Source organism: Triturus cristatus, chromosome 6 (assembly GCF_964204655.1).
Source record: "Triturus cristatus chromosome 6, aTriCri1.1, whole genome shotgun sequence".
Lineage (NCBI taxonomy): Eukaryota > Metazoa > Chordata > Amphibia > Caudata > Salamandridae > Triturus > Triturus cristatus.
The window spans coordinates 909,911,639-909,926,497 of NC_140589.1; the positions used below are offsets into that span (position 1 = coordinate 909,911,639).

Consider the following 14,859-nt stretch of genomic DNA (forward strand, 5'->3'; position numbering starts at 1 on the left):
TAATAGCCAAAAACCTCTGGTGCAGTAAAACAAATTCATAGCGTTCATGTGAATCTTGTCATTTTCATGAGGCCAGTAAATGCTCCCTTGTGGTTTAGCCTTCTTGGTAAATGCGTCTTAATCATCTTCAGCATGCCTAGTCATCACAGATGTAGCTGCCACAACCTTCTCATTTTGTTATGTCTGCTGAATAAATACATAACATGTCTATATTAGAAAGTAGATCAATGCTTCAGTAGTCAGGTCCCATGGTATCAATTATCAATTGGGGACAAAGTCAGCTAATAAGAGATTGAATAAAATACCTAAAGTGCCCTTTCAATGTTGTGTGTTTGGTGATTAATGCTCACAGGAAGCAACTAAAAATCAGCTCTTAGTTGGTCTTGGGTATGAGGTTAAACTAAATTCCTAGAGAATACATTCCAAACAATAGACAATAAAGGAATGTATGGCAACATCCAATATACAATGGAATGTCAATTACTACGGTGAGCAATGGGATGACGAGGCAGTTGGACTAAGAGGTTGCACAGGCCCCAGGCTCCAATAGCTCACACTGGACACTCACCCCTTTCAGAGGGACAACCACGATGCTGAGAATCTTAGCTCACATTTCCTGCAAATGTTAACAAATGTGTCGTTGGTGCTTGCTACTGCCAGGAGTCAGTTCATCAGAAGTACAACCTAGCGCAGATGCAGCACAGTGCTGTCAAGACTGCAAAATGATGGAATACGATCCCAGCTGTTTTAGAAGGGATGAGGCGTTCAGATGGTTGTAGCCACATCACCAGTCAGTTGATTTGAAATAAGAGCATAGGTGTTGATCAGCTTCAATTGATAAAGCTTTTAAGAACCAGTCAGTCTACAGCACTGCAATGTATGTTACTTTTATTTTATGTATTGTTTTTGTTATGAAAATGAAAATAAAAAACAATTAAAAAAAAAAGTCAGTCTGCAAGACTGTAAATTCACAGAAAGAATCCCTTGATCCTTCTTCTCAGCACCAAGGGGCACACTACAGGTCGGGCGCTAAATTACGCAGTATCCCCTCCCACATTATGGATATCGGTGCGCTGATAATTGGGACTGGTGGTTGGATAACTCGCTGGGAAACTCCCCATTCCAAGTTTTATGGGAAATAAAAACCTTGCAAAACGTTCTCTCATTTATGGCCCGTATTTCACCAGGAGTCTTTGTCTACCTGCAGCAGGCACAAACTCCTGTCGCATAATCAAATGGGATTACAACGGTCCTTATTGAGGTTTAACAATGAAAGCAGCAGAGTAATTCAGGTGAAATACTGGACAAAAACATGCAGGAATCGATGCAGAAACCGATTGCAACTTATTACTGCCCAAATTCAAGAAACAGAAGCTTCTGTACACTCCAGTGTTTCTCAATCTACCAAAGCCCATAGTATTAGGAACTCTGGAGACGGGAGGAATACCAGGCAGAAACCCACCCAACTCAGAATGAAAGCCATAGGGAGCTCCAGGCCAGAAAAAAATGTGTTGTGGGCAGATTAGTGCAAATCTGTCCCAAAGGTTTGCTTTGCAATTCTTTAGCGACTTTCAAGTGGTTTAGTTGTAGTGAATAGTGTTTCAAGCCTCACCTTCTGCTCATAGTGATGGAAGTCTACAAGGTACAATCTCCAAGAGTTTACATAAGAAATATGGTAGAGAGCAACCGAGTGGGTAGGGCTTTAATGACATACATTCTTTACTGCAACCAATGCCAAATGGTTCGCCCCATCTTACATGAGCAATAGAAGCACATTTACAACGTGGCAAGCCCCTAAGTAATTATGGCGGTTGAGCGTGGAAAGAACCCTGACCCTGAGATACCTATGTATTGGCATTTCATAAATGACATCACCCAGATGAATTAATGGAGCTTGCGACATGCCTCAAGCACTAATACAGAGCAGCGATATATAGGATAAAACACCTCCGGACTTACTTTGGGGCATATTAACAAGCCAGGCGATAAAATTATCGCCGCTTTAGCTGCAGAAAACTGCCGCTAAAACAGCGATAATGGGCTTGATAATATGCTCTATGGAATTCCAATGATGCCCATGTTAAATGTGAAGGACATCTAACATGGGCTTCAATTGGAATTCCATAGAGCATATTATCAAGCCCATTATTGCCGTTTTAGCGGCAGTTTTCTGCAGCTAAAGCGGCGATAATTTTATCGCCTGGCTTGTTAATATGCTCCATTATAAGGATATTACCACACAGAAGAACAAAGCTAAAAGCCAAGTTCCTTTATACGTTGAGGAACTCCGAAGTGATTTGCACTATCCTTATCATATGCAGCAAGGGGTATTTTATTCCTTATATTACATGGTTACACCATCACCTTTCACACATAATACTTAAAATCTTACTGCATAGCTCTTTCATGTGAAAGAGAAAGCAGGTTTGCAAACATGAAAAATGAAAATAAACTCTGTAGTGCAAAATTCAACACAAGAAAAAGCTGTTAGATATTTGTTGCAAAATCATGTTAGAATCGTTTTAGAACGTCATTGCTTAAAGGCACAGTATCCCAGAATGTGTAGAAGCATGCAGAAATATTGTAACCTTTCTATAATTACGTAAGTAGTGCAAAAAACATATGTTATTATAAATATCTACTTTATGCTTGTCACTGCACAGCTTTAAAAACAGAGCAAAATAAAAATAAAGTCATGTTTTGCAATTGTTCATTAAACTGCTGCTTTAATTATACACTGTGACCTGCCTTTCCCTTCCTCTGCTGGCTCTGGCAGCAAGTATTGGGAAATCAGAACTCAACTGTATTGGGTTATTACATTTGAGCGGCTACATCATTTCTTTATCATAGGGGACTTGGTTCATCACAAGCCGCCTATTATAAAGGAATTCGAGACAGGTTTTTTATACAGGAATTGCTGAATCCCATGTTTTATAAAAATATAAATCCAAACATTGTATACTTTACCATGATCCGCCAGAACTATAAGATTAGCGCAGTTGTGGAGATTCCTTTGTTTGAGGCCATCCATTAGCATCCCTACTGTTCGGTCTGCCAGCATTAACGCTTGGATCACCTGAGAAGAACAGCGGTTTTCACCATTATTTCTATGTTGTTTACGTCAGAAGTGTGACAAGAACAAACACACAAAATCCTAGATTTACTAAGAAATTGCGCAATGCTGAGTTATGTGAACAGAAGAGAATGAACAGCGCCTTGTCTACTAAGATGAGAAGCTGTTCTGCTGTCTCCCTGCGCTGGTGCACTTTATTCAGCCAGGCTCCATGTGCAAAGGTGTCTGTGTTGTGGTAAGCATAGTATTTATTTTTATTTATAAAGTTTTATATAGCGCGAACAAGATCCTGAAGGATACCAGAGCGCTTTACAAAAGGGGGGAAGGAAGGTTAAAAACCCAATATCAACATCAAGTAAGAATACACAACATGAATAATCGCATGATTCACAGACAAATGACACAAAGGAGAGTAACATAATAAACAGGTATATAGCGGGCTACGGGGGGGGGTGCACACAATGCGGTAAAGAAGAGCAGCATCACATGATGGAGCAGTGGTTGTAGGATCAATGATTGCGAGCCAGTGGACCTAGCCCAGATTAAGGTAGGAATTTGTCCATTAGGAATCTTTTGGCTTCCAGTTTGTAAGCAGCCGTTGAGGAGATTCTGCGTACTTCCGGTGGAAGAGAGTTCCATATCTTTGGGGCCACGCCAGAGAAGGCTCAGTGGCAAGTTCTCTTTTTGCTAAGATTGAGTGGTTTCAGGAGGAAAGTGTTAGCGCTTCTTGAGGCTCTCCCACCACAGGATAATTCAAGCTTTTGCGCTAGGTACCTGGGAGTTTTGAAATGCAGGGCTTTGTGAGTCAGAACGGCAATCTTTAACTGAATTCAAGCTTCGTAGGGTACCATTTAAGAGATTTTAGGACAGGAGATATGTGCTCATTTCGTTTGGTACCTGTGACCAGTCTGGCCGCAGCGTTCAGTGATGCCCTTAGTGGAGGCAGGGTGTATTTGGGAAGGCCACAGAGCATAGCGCTGCTGTAGTCTAGCCTCGGCAAGACCAGTGCATGGACTACCTGCTTGAAATCCTTTTGTGGCAGGAATGGTTTGATGTTTCTCAGCGTTTTCATCAAGTGGTTAGCTCCCTTACACATTGCTAATATGATTTTTCATATTCAGGTGCTTCTCCAGGAAGGGTTCCTTTCCAATGCAAAAACTATGCTTGAAATCATTTTCCTATTAGTTTGAGTGCAGGGGAATACAGCACACATGCACAGAAGGAAAAAAGAGGAGAAATTAGAACATTTCTCCTCATTACACTTGCCGCAAAGAAGGCGAGGGATTTTGGTGCAAATTTCTGTCTACAATTCTTTGTAGATAGGGATTTGCATCAAAACCCATGTGTGATTGCATGATAATGCCCATGCACCACCCAAGGAATGCCCCCTGTGAGGCAAAATAATGCAATGCAGCCCACTACGCAGCTTTGCGTTACTTTTGGTTACAAATTGCATTGGATTGTAAATACCAACACAACACTTCGTGTCTGGCTTCTGATGCAAAGTCTGTGAAAATCGGGGCAAAAAAATACACGTCGTGCCTTCATAATAATCAGGTAAACCAGACGATCGTTATATCAGAAAATATTGACCAAAGGTAAATGGGTGCTGCTGAAAGCAAGTGGGTTTGGCTACCCAAACCAATTTACAAATGTGACAGATGAGAGTATGCTGTTTTCACTAAAGGATCAGTTAACATTTTCAGGAATGGTCTTCTGTGCAGTAAGCAAAGAAAATAAAGCAGCTGTAATGTGGATTACAAAAGAGCTGTACTTATTTTGTGCTGGTGCAAGCAGGTGATGGGAACCCAGCAAGATAGGGAAAATAGAAAATGGAGTAAAAGGAGAACAAGAAAGATAGACAAACAGTGACAGCGTGGGAAAGCAGGAGTGACAAAGAACCTGCAAGAGCGAGGTAAAGAGCAAGTACAGGGTGGTGGAAGAGAGGCATGCCTTTTAATTCCAAAGTCCTGGAACAGCCTCCCCCTCCACCTCCAGACCTCAACCTCTCTTCAGGAATTCAGGAAGGGACTCAAGACCTGGCTTTTCAACTGATTCCACCCAAACATCATGGCTCTCAGCGCCTATATACCCTCGCAGGTGAAACAAAGCACTTTGATAAACAATAAATAATTGTCTCGTAACCTGGGAGCCTTTTCCCGACTCTAAAGTCCTTTACGTCATTGGCTGGATATGGGAAGGGTAACCATCAAGAAAGTGCTCAAGGGGGACAGGGAGCAGGTCCAAACTGAAACACAGGGTCAAAAGTGCAAGTGGCAAACATTGGGATTCCCACTATGCAAATCCTACTGACTCACACGTAGCGAATTGGTATGAGTTGTTATTTAAAAATATGAAATTACACAGAGCAATCCAGAGCAAGGTGCAAGAGTTCACATAACCTGGAAGCATAGTAGAGGGGTAGCATAGCACCAAAAAACCTTGCATACCATAGCAAGCCCAGAGGCACATGGCAACAATGGGGTAGGCAAAAAGAGGACATTCAGTGATATTCTAGAAATACTAGTGATGCAAGTGTGTCTGGAAATAGCAAGCTGCTTGGGAAACCAACTGAAAAACCAGAGGCATACATACATCAAGGTATCAATACTTTTTGCATGCTATGTTGTAAATTGTTAAAGATGCCATGGAGTGCAGTCAGACAAACATGAGAGACTAGTCTTAAAAAGATAAGAAGCCATTGAAAGACCAAGTACACAGATATCACCATCACTTGGAGGAACTCTTACAGAGCACATTTCAGCCACAGGTAGTTGCAGCAGTAAGCACTATCAAAATGCCTGCAACTGATCCCACTGTGCAAGATAAGGTCACCTACAATGTATAAAGAAGAGTTGCAAATGCCACACATGAAGGAGACGTTGTACTGAGAGCTCTGTGTACTGTATATTGTATGTATCGCTTTTTTAAATTTGTTTTTATTGTATTTTATGTGGACCTCTTTGAGTTCCAAATCATAATAAATAAATCTTGGAATTTTGGTTTACACACATCAAGCATGTACAATAGCTATGCATTGACAACTGCATGCCTGTACTCATGTCACACACGTATTCCACCACTAGACTTGTAGGCCAAGACTATGTACCGCAGCCTATGTGAAGTAGTTATATAACAAAGTAGCCGCCCATGATCCAAAACCTTATTATACATGTGTCCATACAAGTATGAATGAAATGAAAACAAATACACTAATGTGGGGCAGCTATCTGCCCCTCTGGACACATGCAAAGTAGATACATGGAATTTAAATTGCAGTGGCTTGACATGCCCAGGATCTCCCTCCTTGTATATCAATGAAGCACCCCATCCCATGATAAAGCTGTGGCCATGCAGACAGATCTGAAAGAAGGTCAAATAGCTGGGGCAACTGAGACTGTAGAAATGTCTAGATCCATACCGATGCCGTCTGTACCAGTCCAGAAACCAGCCCCAGAATCAACATCCCGCAAAGTTTTTCAGCAGCACAAGTCACTTCACCTCTCCCCTTCTCAGTCCTCAGAACCAGCCCTCGCACCAACGCAAATGAAAGCAGCCATTAGGGGTTCTCCACAAGTTCTTGGCAAGTATAGAGGCAGACTTCGGGTCCTAAATTTGCAGAGGGCATAAGCACAGGATTTGAGCATCCTGATTACGGGCAGACAGTATGTCTGTGGCTTGCGACTCCCCCACATGACATCCTATAGTTTGGCCTTTCATTTTTCCTAACTGGCCGTATATCTGAGTCCTGGATGGAGGTCCCCATTGTGGATGCAGATGGAACGTTGTCTTCTTAACTCCTAGATCAGTTTAGTCATCCGCATCTTACTATTTCCAACCTTGTAGTTGCTCAAACCTGATGTCAATGGCAGTGGCTTGGAGAGAGGCTCATACGCTCATTTTATCATTGCTGCATTACAAAGCTTAAATGTGACATATTGCAGCCCTTTGTATAGGAGGGATGTCATTCAACTGGGCACCCCGGAAAAAGAGAGGTCTCATATGAGCGGATCAAAAGCATGATGGTAGTCTACTCAAAATCTTTCCGGCACTCCCGTGGAATTTGGTCTTCGGAGTACTCATCACTGGTGGTACCGCCAATTAGCCCGCTGCCTATATGCTGCTGGATTAACCCATTTCACCCATCCTTCAATACTTAAATGCACAGTGGAATGGTTTCCCACCAGTATGGGGTCTTCATTAAAACAATACATTCAATTTCTTCTTTGAACATGACCAGATTTATATGGCAGACACTCCTAGTTAAGGAATACTCGCTGGAGGACTGGGAAAATGTGCTTCAGGATCAGGATTTGATTTTCATGGAGTCCAGGTAAAGTTCTTATACTTAAAAACTCCGAATGCCTGGTACTGGTCTCCTTGGAAACTCAAAAGTGCCAAATGCCTTCCTCATGGCTATTACTGATGTGCCACTCATCATTGCACCTTTACATATTTTATGGTCTTGGGCAGCCCTAGCCAACTGGTGGATTAATATCTGGTGACAGTTCCGCCAGCATAGTTCCCTCCCGATCCCCTAAACTCCTTAGCTCCACCTCCTTCATTACATACCCGACTTCCCCGAGCTGACGAATCACGAACACCGATGGTTCGCAACTTCATTTGCTGAAGCCAAATTATACATCCTCTGTCATTGGCAACGACCCTGTACTCCAAAGAGTACTGAAAGGATGGTTGAGCTCACGGAGTGGCCAGTCACGAGCAGATAGCCTATAACATTACTAACTGAATGCAGGACTTCGAGGCGGTATGCAGATCATTCTCACACAGGAAGCTACCAATCCGCCCTGAGCCCATCCCTTCGTGCTTCTATGTATGTTTCCATTATTTATCCATGTCCATGACTGGTATATATTCAGTAGATCCCAGCAGTGTTGGATACAGTTTCGTCTTTTATTATTGCCTTTTTTGCACTTGCTGACAGAAACCTGGTAAATACCAATCATCTTCCTTTTTATCCCATGTATACCTGCACTGATATCTTGTTCAGTAAGTGTGTCCTTCTTTGTACTTTATTACCAACAAAATAAAAACAAGCACTGCAAAAAATAGGAAATCAGCCATTAAGCAGGTGAGTTGGGCCAGCAAGCGGGAACAGAAATCACTGTCAGCTAATAGTGATATTCATTCAACGAAGGAATTTGGATGCTGGAGAAAGCCAGGCTTTGAGTAAAACAAAACTAACTGAGAAAAATGCAGATGTTGGGTAGGAGGAAAGGTGATGTCAACCACAGTGTGATCTATGGTTTTAACACCCTGACCACCAGAGTGACTGAGCTGTGTCAAGTAGTCACCACAATGTGTAGGGCTGTGCAGGATGACTCAGCCACACAGGCTTCACCTATGTCAGGTAGTCACCACAGGTTTTGTGTGTCTCAAACCTGTGCAGACTGTTCCTAAACCTAAAGGTAGAGTTTGTGGCATATATAGTGGAGGTGTGTTGAGGGACCATGTGCAGGTCACATGTGCAACATATCGGCACCTTAGCAGTCAGGATGGGTAAAGTGCAAGCACTGCTGCAGGGCTACTTAAGTCAGAGGCCTAGTATTGGTAGTGGTAGGATGAAGTAGATCAATGCTAGGACTTAGAACAATTCTGTTATTGGTTTCATGTAATGGTTATTTTTTGTTCATATTGGGAGTACTTTTTGTCAATGTCATAATTGATACAGTTCAAAAGTGATCTCTGTTTTCGAGCTGGGAATGAACAGGACTAAGTTGTTGGCTTTAGAGTAAGTTTTGCATGTGCATTTATGTTCCCATTACGTGTGTTCCTTACCTGCGATACCCTTCATTCTGCGACTCTCATTGCTTCCTGTGCAGCGAGAGGTGGGATGTTCTTCATCATTAGGAACCTCACCTTCTAGGTACCTAAAAAGGTGGCGGGTGCCAGAGCCTTCCTGGTTGCAATGTTATGCAATACAGCACATGGGGCAATACTTTTGCATCATGTCTCAGGATCATGCTCTAGTGCCCAGCACGTCTGTGCAGGCAGTGGAACCTGCCTTTTAGTATTCCAAAATTTCAATTCACCGCTGTATTCCAACTCCTTTACTCCATTCAAAGGTGTATGTCTTATCCACTACTACCCAAAACAGGGACAAAAGGGGATCTAATGGTGCTAGGTAGTGGTGGCTTATCTAATCACCTAACAACTAGCCATCTACTATTCGTCTTTTTACAAGTCAGTTATATAGGGCAGAGGGTCTAAACATGTATGATTTATATGTACTACCTGCATGACATGCCACAGTGTCAGTGATAAAGCACTCAGCACTGCAGACAGCTTGGATGTTGAGGGACTGCTGTCTCTTTCTGTCTCTTTTTGTGTACCAGATTCATGAGGATGAACAAATCAATATGTCTGTGCCATCCACACAGCCTACGACATGACGGAAATTTGAAAACGTATAACATTGCACCTTGATGTCCTAAACTTAAACTGGTTTAGTGGGAAATGCTATGTATGTGCATCCTCAAAAGCATAGCATCTAAATCAGGCTTTTAATGATATATTTTTAAGTTGTGAATTTAGAGGCATAAAGATAGTAAACAGAAGGAGAGAGAGAGAGAGAGAGAGAGAGAGAGAGAGAGAGAGAGAGAGAGAGAGAGAGAAAACTATAAGATAGAACATGGTTAGAGTTATTGATAGAAGTAGAGAGTAAGGTAACTTAGAATTTATAAGGAACAAACAAGACATATAGCAAGTAACAAACAAACATTGAAAAGTGAAAAATTAAAGTGCACTAAAACCCCACGGGGCAAGCACAAGATGGATAAGTGATACTATCAGCTTTTAATGCAATGGTCTGCCCACAATTCCAATACGGTGTGGAGGTTTTATTCCTAGGTGGCAAATTGGATTGGAACCCAGAGGAGGGTGAATGCATGAAACAGCTCCTTGCTCTCCCTCCATCAACTATGATACAGGCGGTGAGAGTACAATGTCAACTTATAGCTTGGAATTTTCGGAGAATGCAAGCAACATTGAATTTCTGGCAGTGATTGAAAAGAGAAGGAATTCCTAAATCATCAAATCTTTGTAAAAGAGAAATAAAAGAAAGCAAATTTAACTGGGCACAAGCTAGACTTAAGCTAGATAAGTTGTGTGAAAAACATTCCTTAGAACCAGATAAATGGAAATCAGGGCAACAAATCCTCAAGCAGGTGCTATGTGATATTATTAACACTAAGGCCCGAGAAGAAGATTTCTGTTATTTGGGGGGCCAATCGTCCACCCAGTTCTTGGTAAACGGGTGGACTAACGATCATATGTTTCCCTATATCGAGGCCATGCCTAACCCGAAGCTTAGAAACACAGTATTGAAATTTAGAGTTCGCTTGAGCCCATGTAACACAGATAGGAAGATAAAACAGCAATGATGAATAAACAGGGTCTGTGTACATGTGGATTACAAGTGAAATGCACTGGCCCACATATTATGTTGGTCTGTTTGCGGTTCTTAGAAGAATGGAAAGAATTTTTAAAACCCCTTTTTATTGCTTATATAATTGATAGCAGGGACCTAGCTCATAGTCTATTGATAAATATGAGATTTTTAAATGTGACATGTATCATAGGAAGATTCTTAATTGCAATACAGGATTCATTAAATGAATTGTTAATATAACCTAAAAGGGGCTATGGGGAGGAAATATGATTTTACCCACCTCTTCAAGACATTTTGATTTTTGAAAGTCCGTTTGTATGTAGTAAAGAATATTTCAAGTATATGTGACCCTTTGCCTATTTGGCTATGAATTAAGAGTTTTGGTTTTAGACTGTTACAGCTCCTATTATATATTTATATACGTACGCTGGACTGTGGCGTTTTTGTTTTATGGCTATTTTTGCCAAATAAAAATATTAATAAACGAAACGATACAACACTCTAAGCAAGCCTCCAAAAACAGCTTAGCAAAATAAATTGGAAGACTAAAGATCACAATTTCTGCTCCCCCATATTAGTAAGAAGATGTCAAAGAGGTACTTCTTTAAGTCTGTTGGATTGTTGTAAGATTATGATGCATCCTCCTCCCATATTCTCATGGATGACGGGTCAAATTAAGCCATATTTACATTTTTGGCTTTCATTCAAGGTCCAAGAGAGGGAGACTATGTACAGATGACAACTGTCTCTTTTGCAACGTTTTGATGAATGAAGGTAACAAGATGATGGCGACATAGCACTTTGAAAATAATTTGTGGTGGCTTAGACCGGTTTACTTTTAGATGTGATGGACTGCGATGAGCTTTATCTACTTCAAACCTCTCTGGAAATGTAATGCTCATCAGTTTGGGTATAGGACAGTTGCAGTTCGCAATGCTCTTGGGTGAGGGGGCGGGGGGGTAGGCGGGGCTTCGGGTGGGGAGAGTTAAAATAAAAAGAAAACTTCCTGACTGGGTACCGCGTCGCCACTGCTCCGGGCCGTGTCCCGGGTTTTCCTGCTCCTGAACAGGAACAGGCATGCTACCTCCCCTCCCATAAGCCAATCACAATGCTGCAATGGCAGCGTTGTGATTGGTGCGGATAGCGCCCAGCCGGGTGCCTGTAGAGAGTCCATCTTCTCTATGTAGGCTGCATGCAGCCTACATAGACAAAATGTAGAGTACGCATGACGGGTTTGGTAGACCCCAGAGAGGTCGACCAAACAGTCAGGGAGTGGTGCAAGCCACTCCTCCCCAACCGGCCCGCCCCAACCAGGCATACCCTCCCGTCTGCCCCCAGCCAGGCATACCCCAGCCTTTTGATTTCTCGCAGCACGGGAAGCAGAAACATAAAATGGTATTTAAAATACCATTTTAGGTTTCTGCTTCTCGCACTGTGAGAAAGCAGTGCGGCTGCGCTCCTCCGTCCTAATGGAGGAGCCGCCCCTGGTATTGAAGTTTCAATATATGCACAACAATTTTTGCCTTGAATAGACTCTGTGAGGTTGAAAATCTGAAGGCTCTATTGCCTAGTACGACTTTCTAATTCAAGAAGTTGCTTGACAATAGGAGGGATTTTCTAAACCATAGGAGACAATAGGCCAACTTGAATTTTGTCAGCTCTGATTTAAATCTCATTGTCAGAGACTTTCATAGAAAGCACAGCAATATTGCTTTCTAAATGTTTAATATCTACGTTACGGTATCAGTAGTGTTAGGTATCATCTGAATTTCTCCTATAATCTTCATTAATAAAAATTCTGATGTTTCAATTATCTTAGATTTAATTGGTGGGGGTGCGAGCACTTTTTTCCTTTTGTTTGAGGAACTGTTTGTTGTTATGCTATCCTGTGACATATTTAAATCTGCCATAAATAAAATATCCTGCAACATAGAGGTTAGAAAATAGTTGCAGAGAAAAGTTGCAAGTGCAAATAAAGCAGGTAACTGCAAAACATTTGCCAATAGTAATTTGCGGTTATAAAAATAACAGAAAAACCAGACAAGAGATTTAGGCAATGATTACGAGTATAAGTGCTGATAAATACCGATACCACGTGGTACGTTATTTATGAGGTATGATAAATAGCACTAATTACGAGTTTAGGGAGAATAACATTAAGAACTAAAATCCGCCTGACACGGTAAATACCGGTTCCTTCCACTGTTGAATTTCGGCAGGTTTGACCTGTTAAAATTTAACAAGCCTTAAGTTATTTAACACATCCGATAATTATCAAATGCAATAATACCTTTTGACATGTAATTCCAACCCTTGAATATAATCAGGAGGTTCCACACAAAAATACCCTGCTTTGCCCAACCTTTGTGCTAGTTTCCTAGACAGAAGATGGTCGTCCTAGTCACAGTTGCGCCCATTCCTGAAACTGAAGCTGCCTCTCTGACTGAATGTCTGAGACAGAGAACAGCACGTCGCAGGTATGGAGATCTCCTCAACAAATGGGAACAAAAACAGCACAACAGCTAGTTTGCAAGGTGAGAGGAGAGGCAAAACACAATTCGCTAGCAGAGAACAACAGAACACCGCAGCTAATCGACCTTTGATTGTCCGGTAAGCTTGTCATTTATGGCTGACGAGGAAAGCCTACACCGCTGCTTCCATTCTGGTCACGCATGTGCCCAGGAATCATGTGTTGCCATTCTTAATGCTATTCTGCACTTCCTGGCCTTATAATGGGCTAATCTTGCCGAGCAATAGCAATACAAGTCAGGAAATCAAAACCCTGATAGATATTGCCATCTTGTGCAAAGCCAGCGGCGACTCCTTCGCTATGGCGGTGGAATATCGCCCACCCAGCACCTTCAAAAACATGAAAAATAAATTGATAATAAAACAGATTTAAATCCGTTTTATTCTCGTTTATGTTTCTTCTGTTTGCCGAGTCATTGGAGCGGGTCCAGGGGGTAACAGTACTGAAGAGGAAGTGGTGGGCACTGCATTCAGTGCGCATGATGGTTTGGATGGCCATCTCAGGCTGGCCAAACCGTCATGCACACTGAAGCTCTCTCCAACCTGAGCTGTGTTGCCGGGTTGGAGAGAGCAGGCACAGGCTCCCTTTCTGTCTCGGAGCGTAAATTTGCGGCGCTCAGGCCAATCCTGAAGCTGCTCTCATGCATGAGAGCAGCTACAGGATTGGCGGCACGGCAGTCTGAGAGCCTGTGCCTGCCTGAAGTGGTTCTTCGGACCATCTGGCCACGAGTATTTTCGCCTATCCTCTTGAAGAGACGTGCGTTGTCACAGATCCTCTACCTGGCGGCTTTTTTCGTCTGTTACATCTCTTAACAGTTTGATCACTGCACCGCAATGAAGAGTAGCCTAAACGGATTCGCCAAAGGCGCGCTTCACGTTTCAAAGCAATTTTAAACGCCGCCTCGATTCACATGGACCCTGTTTAACCCTTTCTCTGAAAACTCCGATCAAGCTTTTTGAGCCCGTCACATTCTCCAACAGTGCTTGACGTTTGATTCTCCCAGAGGACTTTTGTCCCGGTTTGCTCCCACTATCCGTGTACAACCAGAGCCTTCTTGCCGCCATTTTGCCAGCATGATCCGACATTTAGAGTTATAACCGCTACAGGTCCCAGCAAAGTATACCTTAATTCCATTCTGTTCGCCCTGAGGAAGGTGGCACCCACTGTTTGGTGCGCTCACCGAAACGCGCGTCGGCGCTTCTCTGAAGTCCAACCATGCCCCTATCACTCAGATGCAAAATGGACCTTTTAATATTGTATTGAATGTTTTCTTATGATTTCATTTATACATGTTTCATTGCGGCTAAATTTCAGCCGGTCATTTTCGGGTCATTTTGACCATCTCTTTATTTTTGTAAGTATGAAGTGTGATGTTGGTGTGTTGTGATACCGGTATAAGTTTGTGATTTTGTGTGCAGTTGATGATGTCTGGGACCTTCTAAACTTATGGTTTTTGTATACGTTCTGATGTCTACTCCATTAAGTTACGAATAAGCACATGTTGTGAATACGACTGAATAACGACCATTGTGAAAAATAAAAGCACTCATTAACTGACCTTTGTTTATGCATTCAAACTGTTCTTGTGTTTTTGTTATGATTAGCCTTAGTTTGAGTGTCAACCTATTTATCTAATGATACAGAGTACATTTTGGAACAAACAGGTAGAGAACTTCTTCTTCATTATTGATCCTGCCTGAAGTGGGGCCAGAAGAGCAAGACGCTGGAGGGCGACGGGTAAGTTATTTTTTTATTTTTTGCCCCATCCACCCCCGATACCCCCCCACCTCTTTTCCCTGACACAAGCCTCTCCTGGCAAAGACGCAATTTTAATTTTGGAAAAAA

The 14,859-nt window shown here is 42.2% G+C and overlaps 1 protein-coding gene across 8 annotated transcripts in view; it reads right to left on the reverse strand.

Annotated features, from left to right (window-relative positions):
• Positions 1-14,859, reverse strand: part of ENPP3 (ectonucleotide pyrophosphatase/phosphodiesterase 3) — a 783,610-nt gene that overhangs the window by 341,352 nt on the left and 427,399 nt on the right. For all 8 annotated transcript variants that reach the window (XM_085611575.1, XM_085611577.1, XM_085611569.1 and 5 more), the window contains exon 13: positions 2,968-3,076. In XM_085611575.1, the coding sequence (XP_085467701.1) occupies positions 2,968-3,076 (109 nt within the window). The remainder of the gene's footprint in view (positions 1-2,967; positions 3,077-14,859) is intronic.